Source organism: Watersipora subatra, chromosome 4 (assembly GCF_963576615.1).
Source record: "Watersipora subatra chromosome 4, tzWatSuba1.1, whole genome shotgun sequence".
NCBI classification, from domain to species: domain Eukaryota; kingdom Metazoa; phylum Bryozoa; class Gymnolaemata; order Cheilostomatida; family Watersiporidae; genus Watersipora; species Watersipora subatra.
The window spans coordinates 38965801-38983974 of record NC_088711.1 but is presented as its reverse complement, the minus strand read 5'-3'; the positions used below and the strand labels follow the sequence as shown (position 1 = coordinate 38983974).

Sequence of the window (18174 nt, the reverse complement as noted above, 5' to 3'; positions counted from 1 at the left end):
GTACCATAATCTCAGCTAGCCAAATCTTTATAGATACCGTAATAATGGTTGATCAATTTTCTGTAGAGATTATATAAGTGTTCAAGTAAATTCTGTTGTGTTGACTGTTGAAATACCTCAGCTGCTAGAAAAGCTGACTACGCTACTGCCACCAGTACCTTGACATTTTATTTCTCATTTACATTGTAGCTTGGAATCATTTGCGATGAGTTTAGTCTTTTGATTGGTAACCAGGTAGCAGTCAGCACTGCTGCTCCTGGCCTTTTCTATGTTCAACTGTATGACTAAAAAGATTCAATTGCTATTTGCTTTGAGTTAGCTGAATTAGCTTTGAATAGCTCATAATGACTTATAGATTGATCCGGTGAGTAAAACAACAATAACAGAGTTGAATTTCATAACAACATTAATATTTCTGATGAGAGTGTTTGCTTATCAGTTCAAGTTAAAGAGAGCGTACTTCTTCCTGTTGTAAAAGTTTATATTTCATGTCAGCGGTCTCTTTCTTCTCTTCACATTCTTTATTTTCCTTTATTCATTCAATCCTGTTACCTTGTCATAAAGTATCATATTCTTCATGTGCAGTGACAATAAAGTCAGGATCAGTTGCGATAAATTCAATAAAATTATGTTGACATTAACCGATAAATCGAAATTTTCCCATTCCACTCATAATCTAGTCAGATAAATCAATAATTTTGCATTTTAAATATCATTTACTTATCATGAAAGTTCTAAATTTAACATAATATCTAAAACAAAGGTGTTTTGCAGTTGTTCCCTTGTTTTTGCCGTTGTTTTTGTTGGTTTTACATAGTTGAAGGCTCCAGCAATAATAATGAAGTCTTTAATATGAATGGCTTTTCAAGTATTTGTTTTTACCTTGCATCAAGATTAGAATGCTATATAGTTAATATTGACCATTCATGCGTGCAGTGAGGAAGTTGACACCGCTTGCTTTTTAAAACATTCAATATTACCAGCTGTGTTACAGTTCAATTCATGGACTAGTTAGCCGGTGGGAACGCATCCTTGACTGTTGTGCTCTTTTGGAGGAATGTCATGCTCATAAAACCCGTGTACATCTAGATCAAGTTATGGTAAGTTCAGTTTGGTTTTTGGTTGTTATAAGTCTTTAGAGGCAATGTACTTTTTGATTTATTATGAATTGAAATGTGATACAGGTCTAATACATTGAATAAAGAATGCAATATAATGAAGTTAAGACATAGTTTGTGATAAATACTGTAATAAATGGTAAAAGTGAATTGTTTTGTTAAAAAAGAAGAGTTAACTAATCTAGTGAGGCTGCAAATGGTAACTTTTTGAATTTAGTTCAGATTCGTGTGGTGACTCTTTGCCCACTTTATTATGTCAGCTGCTGTATGCACATTTTGGATGCTTGGTCATGCTTGCCTTCAGTGTTCATTACAATCAGATGTTTAGACAGATTCGCTATTAAGAGCATAAATATGCGCTGCCACTCTTGTTTATAATCTCTTAACGGATAACAAGCTTCGGTTTAAGTCATTACTTTGAAGTTCTGGCTTACCTCCATTTTGTTTTATAGTGAACTTTTTCTAAATGCTCGCAAATTTCTTTTGTAATTACTTACCAAAGTTTTTGCTGTCATACTGTACATGGAGTTAGAAACTTTCGTTAATCAGAGAACCCTACATCTGTACACAACATAAAAATTATCCTAATATCTCTTTAGCTGGTATTGGAATGATGTGCTGTCATGCATTAGTACTGCAAGCATCAGAATTTGTCAGCCACCACATGCACTCACACTCTGGTGTGTATCTTAGCCTGTGGTTACAAGTACAAAGTACAAGTACAAAGGTCATTCAGTGAAATTTGTGTTTCAGATGAAAAAATTATAAAAAACGGCTCATTAGGTGTTTTAAAATATTTGTATTTAACCTTAGAAAAATAAAAACTGCTAAAAATTTACATTTGTACCCCAAGACACTCACATAAGAGAGTATTTTGAGTAGACCGGTATGTAAGCCTCCACTGTGAGATACTCTACTGATGTCTTTTGATATTTAGATTTTTAGCTACTTGCATTGCTCCTGTTGTAGTCCAGCCGTGTTGTTGGTTATGACTATTTGATTGAAGTTTGCATCATAAGCTTGTCACATAGATTCTACACAGATTAAATAATTTTGTTCTGCTGCTGTAAAGATGGTCATAAATGCACTGGGTTTTCTTTTAGCTTTAATGTAGATGTTTATATCTAATGATATGGTTGAGCATGAGTATAAAATTTACAACGTTCAGCGTTAGTCTCCAAACAGCCTCTATCTCATCTCTATTTGCGCTGTCATAGATTTACATTCATACGCTATAAGAACGGGTTATCTAAAACAGCAAGTGCTTTCGCCCTCTTGTTCCTTAGCGATAAATTGAGACAAGCTGTCCAATGTTCAAGTTATTAATACAATAACAAGGTATCGTATTTCATCATTGTATCCTATAAGTAAATTTACACATCAAAGGAGAAGATAAATCAATCAGTTGATAATTGTCACTGAGTTCTAAACATATCCATTCTAATAATGTAATTAATTATGTGCAAATGATCTCAATTTAATGCAAAAACTTTTCTGCCATTGAAATGGTGTAGTCATTGGCTTTTAGTTTAAAAACTTGCTTAGGAAATAGTTTAGGAAATAAAAAGACAAAAAAGCTTCATCTCAGCTACAAATTGCAGTTTGGAAAAAAAGTGGCCTCAGGTTAAAACTGCTGGTTATCATTTATTGTGTTTATTTATATTTTTAGTTTCTAGGCAAGGCTATCCCATAATGCTTTGAACAGCTAAAAACCGACTTATATTGTATAAAAAATGGTGATAAAAGATTCTAAAGTTGGTAACGATTTCTAGGTTATTCTATGAGTTGGTATATCACCTAGTACGCAGGAATTTTGGAAAGCCATAAGAGATTGTCAATTGTGCCAACAAAGCACAGAGAATAGCTATATACAGAACTATTCGAAAATTCAGAAAGGTGATTAATGAGTGTTTAGGTGCCAAGCTGACTATTCTGAGTTCAAAACCTGCAGGATGTAGTTTTTTTACAATCCCCATCTATGACTTCGGACACAAGGATGGATATGGCTCTTCTTCAGATAAAAATTGAATGCAGTGTTTTGGTGATTGAGACAGTGTATTGATTTGCTTTTTAGTTTAAAAACTAAAGCTTTTTTGAAACAAAGAAAAGAGGAACAATCCAGCACAACTCAAAATTGCATTTTGAGAAAAATGGTTTTCAATCTGTCGTACGTATTGTTATGCAGTTTGTTTGTTTAAATTATTCAAGACTGTGTTCAGCAAGAGATCATCATGCGTAGTGCACAATTATTCCTAGATGTGAGAAGGTGGTTGGGTGGCGCAGTGTCTAGTGTGCCTGGCTGCTAAATAGAAAATCCGAATTTTATTCCTGTGTGAGCAAATTTTTTTCTTATTTCTTTCAGCGTGTCTTTGAACAGATGAACACGGCTCCTATTATAGTAAAGACTATAGTGTCCGGCGTCGAACAGGTAGTAAACATTTTAGCACTAGAAATTTTCTTTTAATCAAAAAACACAACAATTATCTTTCTAACTTTACAACAACAGTGTCTGCTTATTTTGTGTACTGTGTATATTTTTATGTAATTCATACTGTATCAGCTGCAGTGCCTACTACAGCTTTATACTGATTGCAATAATCTTTTTGCCAATGTGAGTTTAAGCAGTATTCTTCACAAATAAACACCCATTTTTCTTTTGGTCTGGCTTCAGGGATAAGTCTGAAGTGTTAAGCGTGAAACCATTAAAATTGGTAAAAATACTGAGTACGACCACAATTATTTCAAAGTAAAGCATAGTATCTACCTGGCATAGTGGATTGCACACTTGTCACTTGTGTGACACAGATTTTTTGTTTTTATAATTTCATTGCTATAGATGGACACACAAACGGCAGACTGCCAAACACTGAGATTTATATATATATGTGGATTAGCCAAAGAAATGTGAACTAAAAATCGATGAAGAGTAATATGGCACTAATAGACTAAACATTAATAAAAAAGGAAAATCCCGACTACGCTTGTGGAGTTGCTTTGAATGCAAATAAACTAGTTACCGAGTGTGACACTAATCTAATTGACAAAGTGCCAGCATACTATGCGATCTTGAAAAACAATTTTAGTGAACTGACATCGTGCCAGCAGAGCTCAACAATGATTCAGCCAAAACAATTTTAAATATCAATGTTGACAGGAAAGCCACAGTCTTGAAACAAAGCAGCCATTTCAAATGTGGTCGCTCAAGAAGTGGTATCCACTTTTTGAGAGAAGTGGAGACCGCTTCTCTCAATAAGTGGTCTCCACTTTTTGAGGGACCACTTCAAAAGTTGTATAAAATTACTCTCCATCTCCCAAAGCAAGCAATCAAACGATGTAAAAGTGAAAAATCTCTAGTCACAATTGTCATCTCTAAAGATAGAACAACGCAATAAACATTTTAAAATTTGCTGAAGAAAACTCTTGTAAGTGAGGTGGGGACAACTCCCACTTTTGGCGCATCTATGATACGTTTTTGAGACCAACTCTGCTGGGCTCTGCTGAAACCAATAAAGTGCGCTGATCTCAACACTTCCTAAAATTTAATCTATAGTCGTTATAGCACAACTAACTGGGCACCCACACAATGACCGTTGAAAATTACATACGGTATATTAGGTAAGAAACAGTACCTTTAACTGCTAGTAAATAACTGGAACAAACACCTAGAATATTCTGACAGGCAATCATGAGCATAAATAGATTTTAGTGAAATGCAAGCAGTAAGAATAAATTTGTTAACAAATCACAATTGCATTAAAACTTGTATAAATATTAGACAAAGGCATCTGTCATCATCCTAAGTCCATCTCTGTCCCAGAAGTCCTTAGTTTATATATAACAAATTGGTCTCCTCACCTTTTTATAAGCCTATCGGAAATGAATGTCTCCCTCTAGTCTGGCCACCCTGCAAAGTTACTTGCCTATGGCCCTCTCCATTTTTCGCACATTTCAGTTTTACTACCCTGCAGGCCTTGACCTAAGTTTGGCATGTTCTCTATTATAGTTATCACTTTGTCTTTCATCAAATTTTCTAGCAAGGCGTCATGAAGGGATTCAATACAAATACGAAAAATCATCAAAAATCATCGCAAGGTTTTGCATTCTAGAAAAATTAACTTTTCAGAAGCCTAACATAATTTAGGTCATAACGCAGAATGTCAGAAGAAGGGCAGCACTGGATTGTCTGCATGAGTAATAAGTATTTAATGACCAGGTAGTCTTTTTCACACGCTCTATTATCAATGATAAGCATGACTCATGCTGTATGAAACAATCACTAGGACTACAAAAGTGTCTCTGAAGCATCCAAACACGGTATGTTTGGGTGATCTGACTGCCAGAAATTTTCAAGATGAAAATCAACAAAACCTGGTCGCTTAAAACCATCAGATCAAGCGAATGTGTGATTATGAGGTTTATAGGTTTGTGTTTTGTGTTATTGTGTTAGTTTATTTTCATCATTAAAAAAGATGCACACAGAGACATAAACTAAATAAATATACATATATGAGTAAGCAATAATAATACAATAGGGAGTGATGAAGGCCCACACGCACAGTAGCAGGGCTAATCAAGGTGCAGAGCCCGAGTTGACAATTTTATTAAGGTAAAAATGTTCACATATTAAAACCTAAAGCCATCACAATGAGTCAAGCAGATGCCTCTTTAAAGCAATCCTAAAACTATTTGAATTTTCAATGTACCTGACCGATATTGGTAAGTCATTCCAAATACTGGATATCTGGTAAGTTACCTGTCGATGTCCAGCTGCAGATGTAAACTTATGGTAAGGTAAAGCATAAGAAGAATAATGTGTAGCATAAGAGTGTTGTTGAACATGAGTGTCAGCGTAGAATGATGAATGATCGAAAATACCTAAACAGAGTTTGTATAACTCTTTAATTGGAAGAACATTAGCCTTTTTGAACAGATCAACTGTGTGGTCATTGAATTTTTTATGGAACATTATTCGCATTAGACGTTTCTGAATCAGAAATATTTTATTCAAATGACACTCTGCAGCATTGCCCCATGCTTCTAAACAATAAATTAGTTTACTGCTTATCAAACTGTTATAAAACAATATCAAAATGTCGGTTGGAAAAATTTCTGGGGCTTTGAAAATTATACCCAAATTTTTATGCAATTGATTTCTCAAATAATCAATGTGAGAAGACCAGTTTAATGAGTAGTCAATAACTACTCAACTACTCCTAAGAATTTCACATTTGTAGCATTATTTATTGGCTTACCATTGATACTTATATTTTGGCTAAGCTCGAATTTATTTTGATTTCTGATTATTATAAAATTTGTGTTATCAATGTTAAGAGTTGGTTTGTTTGCAGTACACCAATTTTGAACTCTATCTATAGCTGAATTGATTTCGTGGATATTATCATTTAATTTCTTGTCAGTAAAAACAGATTGCATCATCAGCAAACAAAATAGTAGAGAAGGGTTTCGAATAATAAATTAAATCATTTATATAGAGAAGGAACAATGTAGGGCCAAGGATAGAACCTTGTCGAACCCCACATTCAATTTGTTGTGATTCTGATGGAGTAGATTTATTTAGATATACTGGTTGAGTTCTATCAGAAAGGTAACTTTTAAATAGCTTGACAGTACTACATGAAAAATTGTGAGCTGTGAGTTTTTGAAGCAAAATAGAGTGATTTATGGTGTCGAAAGCCTTCGAGAAGTCAATAAAAAATACCTAAGACAATGTTTTTTCATTTAAAAAAGAAAACTACTGATTTGAAACATCTATTAGAGCATTAGGTGTGCTTTTCTCCTTTTAAAACCCATATTGATGTTTGGTTATGATGCTGTGTGTTGCAAAGACATTTCCAGAATAGAGACATGTAATGCTGCAACATGAAGGCAACAGCCAATATCAACTATAGCAACAATCGCGCCTAATTTCGCACAAATTTTTCTTTTGAGCATTTCAACTTTGATCAAGTTTTGTCAATTTTAACCTTGAAACATCATGGGAGTGAGACTACTTCAAACACCAGAAACAATCGTAAATAATAGAAAAAATACTGATACTTTCTGATAAAATCTACTGAAATTTTGTGTATCTTCATCCTTAAACAAAAATATATAAATGCACTAGGGTAAGCAAACATTAATTACACTACAGACATAAGGGTCAATGTTTGTAGTAGTAGGATGGATGACAGACTAAAATTATGTATATGTGCATCCAAAGTACATATTTCTCTTTTCTCAGCTAGTAGTACAACAATCATTCCTAATTGATCTCCAAAGTCACCCTCACTTGTTGTGTATTTATTCCCTGACCCTGAAGTCAAGAGATGCAAGTTGGTTGGCCCAACAACTTTTCAGAAGAATCAGGAATTAAATCAGGAGAAAGCAGTAGCAAACTTCTATGTCATCTATTGCAATAATTCAACCATTTTGTACTAGATTCCTCTTTTGTAGCCGTCCTTGACCTGAGTAAATGTGACCATGTTTTTGACAGGTGTATGTTTAGAAAAAATGTTAATTTTTCACTCAGAATGAAACTTAAAAATTTCAACAGTAAACGTCGAACAAGCTTCTTTACTCTCTCAGCATCATTCTACCAATCAATTATTTTGAATTTTAACTCAGCGGCCACACACATTATACAAACTTTCTCAGTTTCTTTGAATGTTTTGTGGGTCTACCTGCGACCAACATGTTTACACTCTCAACTTTAAAAGTTACAAAAGCACCTTAGAACATACATTCAACATAGACATATGACTTTGGCATGATAGTTTCAGTCAATGACAATCTCTTGTGATGTTACTCCATCCATTATCATGATTTGTGTGCTGACAGTCCGCTGACCTGTGAGAGATCATCATTTGTAATAACTATGTGCACAATTATTTCCAAATGTGGCTAGGTAGCTGTGTGGTGCAGCGGTAGCTCTTGGCTTTGGATCGGAATATTGGAGTTCAAATCATGGGTGGTGCAATCATTTTTTCCTAAGACCTTAAGTGTGTTTTCAGACAAATGTCACTCTTATTATAGTACCGATTAGCTAACTCATATGAGAGACAGCGCATAGCTAGACTAGAAAGTGTAGACTATTACCAAATGTGTTGTGTTAGCTAACTTCTTCCTCTTTTTGTTTTCTGTTCATCACTCTTCCTCATCCAAGTCAAAACTCTCCCTTCTTATTCCCTCTACAATTTTTAAGGTCTCAGACAACTGTTTGTTCTAGTCTTGGTCAGTTGCTAAACAAATACAATTATTAGCTAACCGAACGGGTAAACAAGGCCGAATCGGTGTATTCGGTAATTTGAAACCATGTTTGTGAGTTACTTATAAAAAAAGATACGCGTACACGCACTGCTAGTCAAACAAACAAATTGTGAGAATGGTGATTACTTCCTGATAAACAAGTGATGAATCACTCAGATATTTATTCATGGTTTTATATGACAGCGAGTTAGACATCCTCAAGGTGTAAAACGACTAAAATAGGCTTTTTATTTAATTGTTTTGTTTGAATGATTGATTGAAAGAGTATAAGTACAGTAAAGCATCAGCTCTATTGGATATACTCATAGATATATATATATATGCCTAGATTGGCCAATAATACCTATTCCCATCGGTTGCCTTGTCAGACTTAAATAGCATGACGTAACGTCATTGTATTGTACCTCATGCTCGACTGCACTGTTGTTAATAATGGAGCTAATCAAGAGAAGGTGACAAAATATCATTTATTGTCACATAAAAACCTTCTTGGATACATAATCCAGTAAACTAAAGCAATTCTGTGATAATATCTGATAACCACCATAGATTAAAACTATAAAAGCTATTAATTGTTGCACACAAATCATGAGCCATCAGGGCTTTTTTTGCCACCCTTTTCTATCTCCATTCTCTCTTTTTCCTTTCTCCAAAGAAGAAGTGAGAAGATGAAAAGAGAGAAGGAGGAAAGGAGGGGGGGGCAAATAGCCCACCCACTCAAAGAGCCAGACCCTGGCTAGGTAAATAGACTAATATCATGCTGAACTAAACATGACTAGATATGATGAGTATGCAAGTATGTCTTAAGTCAAAATTGAGACAGAATGATTATTTTACAGTTGGCTATGTAGCTGGCTAGGTCACTAAAGCTGAAGTGTAATTATTGTATCACTAGCATCGTGGATGTTACCAACTATGATGTAAACCAAGCAATGAATTCCCTAATCACAGTTAAGAATCGTGGTGGCTTGAATTTGTCTTCGCCTGTGGTGATTGAGGTTTGCAACCACAGTGAGAAAACGACGAGAGTGTTGCTTAGTAGTGCTGGATTGGTGAAAAACTTTCCTAGGCTAGCACTAATTGCCACCATGGATAAGTTGCTGAGATTCAACATCATGCTATTGTTTAAAGGTTGACTAGCAATAAAATTCACATTACAGTTATTTGGTATCGAAAAATTCACCATGTCTTACTCTGTTGTGTTGTAGGTGCCAAATATGTGGAAATGCGATTACAAGCTCTTAAAAGCTCAAAAACAAACGGTTAATCGCAGCCACTTGAGACCGCCGTTGTGTGGATTCGCTTTCCAAAACGGCTCAAATGGGACGTAGTTGTTACAGGATGGTTTCTGTTTACACTTTCATGCAACCTCATTTGTTGAAGTATTTTCACAAATATAATTCACGCATTCAATAAAACTATGTCTATTGTTCTTACGCGTCTATTTTATCGTCATTGTAATGCTGTCACTTTTAGCACTGATATCTTATAACTAACCGTAAAAATTCGTTAAACTTTTTAACCTTAGCTCAAAGGAGTACATATCATTGTCTGATAATCATGACGAGCCTGTTGGTAACCTGTGATAATCGAAAAGTGCTGCAAAAATTATTTTCGAAGTATTGGGTCACGAGATCAGATTACGACTTGACGATTGAATAATGCCGAAACAAAACTGTATAAAGTAGCGAGCATCTATATTTAATACGGGGTCTACGGTAAAACCCGAAGTGTTTGTCATAAACTAGTGCTACGATAAGTTTTTTATTGAGCTTTTTGTTGGCTTTTCAATTCACGTGAGAACATCACGTGACAAGACAATAACCAAACTGTAATGACTACGTCAGAGAAATAAACAGATTCCAATCTACGGCGGCTTTTCGTTTTTGAGCTTTTAAATGCTTGTAATCACATTTCCACATATTTGGCACTTACAACACAACAGAGTAAAACATGCAGAATCTTTTGATACCAAATAACTGTAATGTGAATTCTGTTGCAAGTCAACCTTTAAGCTACAAAAAAGGGTCCACCTCAATACTATTGAGGCATTTACAACGAGGGCATCCTGAGGAACTTAAAAGCGCGTCTAAGAACCTTCAATGCAGCAAATTTATTTTACTTTTAGTTTCTTTCACTACCAGAAGTTTTAGGGAAGAGATAGATTTTTGCTTTCTACTATGCTGGGTTATCTATTTCTGTATTTGTAAAGTATTTCTTAACTAATCTCCTATTGATTATAATAGCAGTTGAAGATAATATCTGTAATAAAAACACTAGCCAAATCATGCCATTAATCTATCACCCATTGAATAGCATTGATCCACCAATGTCTAGCCATAAATTGTAGATTGCATCTATAAACCAAGCCAAAAAATATAATGATTGGTGTGATAATGGTTTCTTTCATCTTAGTTTATTGATGTCACAACATTAGGCTGTAATAGAACTATCTCTTAACTTTAAATGAATAAAAAGTTGCGGTGCTGACCCGGTCCGACCCGATCTTGGCCTTCATTGCTGACCCTGAGTCTGGTCCGACCCTGCATTCCTTGGTCTCGTTCTAGCCCTAGCTAAGAAAGCCATTGATTCCATTTCCCTGATCAGATCAAAACTTCACAGGCTCGGCATATTTAGTCATGTTTAGTTCAGCATGATATTAGTCTATTTACCTAGCCAGGGTCTGCCACTTTGAGTGGGTGGGCTATTTCCCCCCTCTCCTTTCCCCCTTCTCTCATTTCCCCTTCTCACTTCTTCTTTGGAGAAGGGAAAAAGAGAGAATGGGGATAGGAGAGGGTGGCAAATTTTATTGGGCAGTTTTATTGGGCAATACATTGGACATGATTAAAGTATTTGATTTTGTTACAAAAGGTCAATTCATCAGTGATTCAGATTTAGCAAATGGAATTGTGCCAAAGCTAGACAAAAAATTGCTGGATCATCGTGCACTTTTTGATGTTTTGTTCTGACCCATGCAGCAATACTATGGAAACTTTGATACTTCAACAAAAAGATGTTTCCGTCAGAAGTTTCAGATTAGTGGTGGTGTGCCTACAATGGTAGTTTTAAGGGAATGAGTATCGGAGTTCAAAGATATTACCTGATTGGCGTTTATTGATCTAGCTCAATGTAAATTCCATCGATAAATGTTGTACAAGGGCCAATACTAAGACATTGTTTCAGCAATTGTTTGACAAAGTGTCTTGTTAAATATTAAACTGTTTGTTGCAGAAACTACAAGTCTTTCTGTACATGTGGATCTCCTTCCTAACTACTTATGTCATATCTAATGGAGGATTTTGCAAATCTGAGCCGGACCTATGTTTAATGTGTACGATTGATGCTGATTGCAAAACTCGCGATCCAAACAACTTGGTTCCTCAAAACCTTCCTAGGAGTCTACTGGGAATTAACATTAGATACAGTGGAAAAAATAGTGCCACACTTACGCCTTCTTTATTTCATCCATATCCCAACTTGACAAACATAGCTATTTCCGGAAGAGCTATTACATCCATTAAATAAAATACATTCGTTAGTCTGAAATACTTAGAGCGCTTGTCAATATATAAAACTGCAATCAAAGAACTTCCACAACAATTTTTGCCAATTTCGAACAGAATAGTGTATCTTGATTTTGGAAATAACTTTTTGAAAGACATTCCTTCAGCTCTTTTTCAGAATCTTCTAGAGCTCACATATTTAAATCTTGGATTTAACTACATTGCTCACAACAGCTGCACAACAATCGGAGAAGAGTTTGCAAGTCTTTCAAAATTAACAATACTCGATCTCTCAAACATGACAATTCCTGTTGAGTGTAAAGCTGAAGTGCCAGACGAATTTTTTCTCCCACTGCAACGTACCGTTATACACCTTAATTTAACCATGTCTAACATTTATCACGGAAGTCAGGCGATATTTGCAAACTTCACTAAATTGGAAGCCCTTGATATTAGTATAGCGAGTCGTTTTACTTACTGTCCGGCTAATGCAGAAGAAATTTTTCTAAACCTGCCCCATACTCTTAAAAAGTTAGTTTTTCGACGCTGGAGAACCAACTGCACTATGGATAAAGCTTGTATAGTTACTAATAAAACCCTGTGAGGCTTACGTGCGTTGCCAAACCTTGCAACAATTGATGTAGAGTTTAGTGATTTTATGTTTGGAGACACTTTAAACAAATCTGTCTTTGCTGGATTTCAAAACCTTAGAGAATTAAACATTGGTTACAACCGCTTTGCACTCATTGACGACGATGCGTTTCATGGGTGCTTAAATCTAACCCACTTACAGATTGATGGAAACTCGCTTGGCTCTCGTCCATTTAAATTGTTCAAAAATCGCTCACAGTCTAAACTGCGTTATCTAAGCATGAAGGAATGCTACATTTACTCAGATTTTAGTATTTCATACAATGCAGCACTTTTACTAAAGGTTTCTCCATTGGACTGGATAGACCTCCGACACAATTATATTGTTAAAATGCCTAGCTTTGCGGACAATGAAACTGATCAACATCATCTGAACAGCTTAGTAACAATTTATCTTGACTTTAATCAACTCAGTAGTATCCAGTCAGGTGGAAACCTGACAGCACAATGCGGCTCACTAACGGCGTTGAGAATCCTCACAATATCAAACAACCAACTCAAAAATGTCCAAGGACTCTGCCCTTCCATCAAACACCTTAATCTTGCATCTAATCGGCTGTACTGGTATTGGTCTTTTTTGAATGAAGCCTCAAGCACACGCCTTCATCATCTTGAAATTTTTGATATCTCTGACAATCAAATTCAAACTCTTTCAATAAATTTTACATCCAAAATGACAAATTTAGCCAACTTTCGATGTTTAAACAACAACATAACCTTCGTAGACTCTGCAAGTTTTTTTCATAATCGTATTCTCAAAGTTCTGGACTTCAGCCACAACTCTATCAGAAACTTTGGTTATGATGCCGTCCGGAATTTAAGTGAACTGACAACTCTGAAGCTTAATGATAATGACATAACGTCTATTGACAAAGACCTTGTGAATAAATTTGTAAACAAAAGAGAAACCTTGAAAACTTTTGGAGTAATTGGAAACCCTCTATCATGCCTTTGTGATCAAGAGTTTTTTCAGAGTTTCATTACACATACAAACAAAGTTCCATTTGGTAACAAATTAAAATGTCATGAGCCTGCAAGCTTACGCGGGCAAAAGATTTACGAATATAAGTTAAGAATATTTGAATGTCATATTAAAGAAATTTTTATAGTAGTTGTAAGTTTACTTGGTGGAGTCATTGTGGCAGTACCTTTGTACAAATATCAGTGGTACATATTACACGTAAGAGTGGTTTTTAAAGCCATCATCAGACACCTTTCAGATGTACAACTTGAACAGACCTGCTTATACGATGCTTATGTAATGTACGACTCGTCTTCTGAGAATGACCAGCTGTGGGCTACAAAAAATGTACGATTGGCAATTGAAGAATGTACTACTTCTGGTAACGCTTCCACGGTTAGTTTGATCTGACGGTTAAAATATTTATTAGTGTAATAAGGTCTCACTTGGTCTTTACGTATTTTCAATCTTTTTGAAAAGTTTAAGATAGATGCGAATTTGCTAAAAACATATGGTGTGTTACAAATCTCAGGTGACTCTCAAATGAACTATCGTTACCTCCTATAGAAATCGGCTGTCATTTGATATAATAGAATTTAATTACAGTATTTTGTTTAGTAATCTGCTCACATAATATTAGCTACTGACTTGTTTTCTATTGTACAGCAAGTTTAGTTAGTATATTTTGGTAATTTTGTAATTTTGCCACCCATCGTCACGGTTTACATTGAGGAGAAAAATTAGAATCAAGTCAAACATTTCAATTTGTACCCAAAGCCATTTGCACAAAAATTTTTGCACACTTCTGTATGCTTTGCACATGAACAGCAACCTAAGGAAACCTGGCTAAACCAGTATTGATGTACTATAACCATATTTGAAGTGAAGGATTTTTTTAAAAACTATAAGTTGTTTTACAACTTTGTTTTTGTAGTTGTTTTACTGTTGTGCAATAGATGGTTTTAGTTTTTTCTCATATACTAGTACTTATTGTAAAATTGTGTTTGTTCAAACTAGAATTTTACTACATGCTCAATGTGAACAGTTATCCCAGTCAACCCAATGTTTTATAATATGAATAAAGTAAGCTAACTAGAATTGTTGTTCACAGAAAGGCCTACAACTTTACATACCAGACAGAGATGCATTGCCAGGCAGCAATGTATCCACTGAAATGATAAGAGCCATGGAGAAAAGCAGGAAGATAATCATTGTACTGAGTAATTCATTTTTGAGAAGCCCTCATTGCAAGGAACAAGCTGATCTAGCTGGTGAGTTCACCGGTGGCAGCATTCAAGCTCTCAAGCATATACTATTTGAGTGTACTATTTTGTTGACCAATTCACCTTTACACCAAATTTTTAAGAAAAAAAAATCCTAACACAAAATGTAATTTATGAACTGCCAGCCAAATGCTCGGCGTTGCATGGGTATTTAAACAGCTTATAAACCGTGGCAGGTAAAGCAGTTGCCTGCCCCTTGCATTAGCCTGACACATTTCTAGTGGCTAATTTGAGTAAGATAGTATTTATATTGCTAAACTTAATAATGAGATCTGTGAGAGCAAGCTTTAATGAAATTGCGTAACACAGCGTGCTATGCGTATTTTAACTCAGATAACGACTCATATTGCCCAATGAATCTATTTATCTCGCGTATCTTAATTGGTTATGTTGCTGCATGGTGAAAGGGAGGGTCCGACATCAAATCTTCTGCAATACGGATTTTTTATTGCTAGAGATTATTTTCTACAGCTGGACAGACCAAAGAGCAGATGAATGACAGACGAAAAACTTTGAGATTTATACATATAGATGAAACCATGTATCGGTATAATAGAAACGTATTTCAAAACTATATTTGAAAAGATTATACTGTAGTGAGAGTATTTCAACATCTATAAAGGAAACTGCCGGTTCTGTTTACTGCTTCAAAAAAATAAATACACCGAGCCAAAATACGAATGTATAATTCACAAAATATATATATATGAGTGCATGTATAAAATGTGCACATACAGTAAACAATGTGTAGAAAGACTGCTGCTATTTTTTCCTTTCTATTTTTTCCTTTTCCTTTTATATGTACGCATTATCGTTAGGCTTCGCTTACTGTCGTACCGGTACGTCGATGCTTTGTTGGCTCCATTCGGCTTTATTGTTGGTTTTCTTTGTTGGCTTGACTTGGTAGGCCAAGTCTCCTCACCTAAAATCAATTCTCCTATAGTGAGAAGACTTGGCCCAGTCATGGTGTCGGTCACAGGGTCAGCTGAACAGCCAGTCCTGGTTTTGTTGCTCTGCCGCCACACATCTAATAACTCAATGAATACTTATTTTCCACAGACCTTTGGTTAGTCTCTTTTGCAATTTTAAAAATAAATACTTGTTTAATTATTCATCTCTCTTTTATTTAACTAAATTATTGATTGTAGGAATTAGCTAATTGATTGTTAGAGCTCTATTTATACACAAATATTAATTACCCATAACTTATGCTAAGATATGACAGCTTTGCAATCACAGCTTTCACAATCACATTTTACAGGAAGAGAGTCATTTGGCCGAAAATACTACCAACCACATGGGATTATGATTCTGGTAAGAGAAAGGCTAGATGAAGAAGCTATCAGGGCTCCATTTACTTCTCTCCTCACTGAGAACGTTGTTGATGTGAGTTATGAAAGCATAATATAGGAGATTGTCTCATGAATGGTAGCTCTGCAATGTTACCAGTCGTTTTCTTTTTGTTTATCAAATATTTTTTTACTCAGCAATTTTTAGCAAATTTAGTCTGATGCTAATGCTGTACATTGAAGGATATAGGAAATAGCCAAAATATATTGTATAATCTCCATAGCATCCAAAATCATATAATTTCTAACAATTTTGGTCAGCCAGAAGCAATTGCTTACAATAATGTATCATAAAACTTTTATTTTCCTTCAACTACTTTGTTTAAAAAATCTCATGTTTTGCCTATACAACAACTACACCAATTAAGAATATGTATTTTAGCCTTCACACAAGTTAAATCTCAAACTAACTTGTCAACACATTAGAATACTCATCATTTCTTATGTTCATAGACAAATTGCTTATCGTGCATCATCATCTTGGAATTCCTCGTCAATTTGGCTAAGGAAAATTGATAATCATGATGGATTTAGGGCCGCTTTGAAGCTGTACTTTCTATACTCTCTGAAATGAAATTGTTCCGTTTTTTTTGCTTGGACGGCTGTTTTTTCTTCATTAGTAGTCTCATCTGTTAACTTGGGTTCTGGGTTGTGAACAGCCATGCTACTGCGCATATGGGCCCTCATTGCACTTTACGTTTTTATCATTTTCTATGTTGTGATTTGATGTGAATATAACAAACAAAAACAAAAAAATAAACTAGGATAATTTTGGATATTTCCAAATGCAACAGGCAAAATTTCTACTGTTTAATAATGCAGCCTAAAGTACACACGAAAAGTACTAACCTCCATTCGATTTTCTTCTAGCCAACTTTTAAGTAGATAGAGATTAGTCTGATGTTGCTATTGTAGATCACTAAAGCAAATGCCCAAAAAGTGTTAAATTTACATACAACATGAAATTACAAATATACTAAATATAAGTCAATTGTGTGGCAGCAAATCTTTTAGATAATGCTGTTTTCAAACCATAGCGTGTAAACTCGCATACACATCAATCTATTATGGCATTGCAAATGGCCCTAACACATTCAGAAACATTTTCTTGCTTATCATCCACAGGCCCAATCATCCAATGAGAGACGAATAAATAGAGTGTGGCAGCAAATCAGAAATTTCATCTCGCAACCAACATATGAGTAAATTAGAGAAGAGCGGACTAGCCTTGAAGAAAACATAACAAACCACTCATCAGAAGACGATGAGAGGACTGACAATGACACAAGTAATCATCAAACAGAAACTGAGCCTTTAGTAGCCTGACATGAAAATCTTTACCGGTTTTTTTCATTTATTTAAGACATGCCTGATTTTCTTACAAGTTCGATTTGCTCATATAAGACATTTTGTGAACGTTCTATAAACACAAGTTGCTTACATGAGACCATTGCAAAGAAACATGACTGTATCTTTTGCTCCACTAACTTATAGACTGAGTAATATCGGTATGTCAATAAACTTTTCTTAATTGCTGTGACTATTTGCAACTGCCATGACCCCAGATTTCCATGTAGCCAAGGATCTACAGCTTCTACCATAGAAGAGGTATAGGAACAGTTACTTACATGAGATAATCACAAAGAAGAAGAGCTGTATCTTTTTCTCCACTAACTTATTTACATACTGAGTAATATCAGTGCGTAATCAATTTTTCATAATTGCTGGGACTACTACATGTAGTAACTGGGATGACCTTTGCCACCAATGTAGCTTTAACCCCTACAACTGCCATCTACAACCATAGAAAATTTAAATAATAGACAAACATTTTACCACAGCTCTTAATTGTTTACAGATCATTGTGAAGGTCTATTTTTAATCAGATAGCCCTCAGATAGGTGTTTAAGATGGGGTTCTCTGGAAACTGATAGAATTTTGAAATCAAATATTTTTAGCAAATTGACAAAAGACTCGGAGCATATGCATGTGAAGATTAGGTAAAATCGGTGAAACTTTGTGGAAGCGCCTAGTGTTTACTTA

At 35.1% G+C, this 18174-nt stretch overlaps 2 protein-coding genes across 2 annotated transcripts; both read left to right on the top strand.

Moving 5' to 3' along the window:
• The first annotated feature begins 943 nt into the window (after nt 1-943).
• Nucleotides 944-17668, top strand: LOC137394590 (toll-like receptor 2). Its single transcript, XM_068081323.1, has 4 exons — nt 944-1100; nt 14611-14770; nt 16044-16168; nt 17257-17668. Exons 1-4 carry the CDS (start codon nt 1098-1100, stop codon nt 17335-17337), a joined length of 369 nt encoding a protein of 122 aa, XP_067937424.1. The 5' UTR covers nt 944-1097; the 3' UTR covers nt 17338-17668.
• Nucleotides 12546-14602, top strand: LOC137392986 (leucine-rich repeat transmembrane neuronal protein 4-like). Its single transcript, XM_068079364.1, has 2 exons — nt 12546-13102; nt 14232-14602. The coding sequence occupies exons 1-2, from the start codon at nt 12546-12548 to the stop codon at nt 14347-14349; spliced, it is 675 nt and encodes a 224-aa protein (XP_067935465.1). The 3' UTR covers nt 14350-14602.
• Nucleotides 17669-18174: the final 506 nt, after the last annotated feature.

Coding starts and splice junctions, on each gene's coding strand:
- LOC137394590 (XM_068081323.1), top strand. Junction 14,771..16,043: donor GGAACAAGCTGATCTAGCTG/GTGAGTTCACCG, acceptor CACATTTTACAG/GAAGAGAGTCATTTGGCCGA. Junction 16,169..17,256: donor TCACTGAGAACGTTGTTGAT/GTGAGTTATGAA, acceptor TATCATCCACAG/GCCCAATCATCCAATGAGAG.
- LOC137392986 (XM_068079364.1), top strand. CDS start 12,546: ATGTTTGGAGACACTTTAAACAAATCTGTCTTTGCTGGATTTCAAAAC. Junction 13,103..14,231: donor GCATCTAATCGGCTGTACTG/GTATTGGTCTTT, acceptor GTTTACATTGAG/GAGAAAAATTAGAATCAAGT.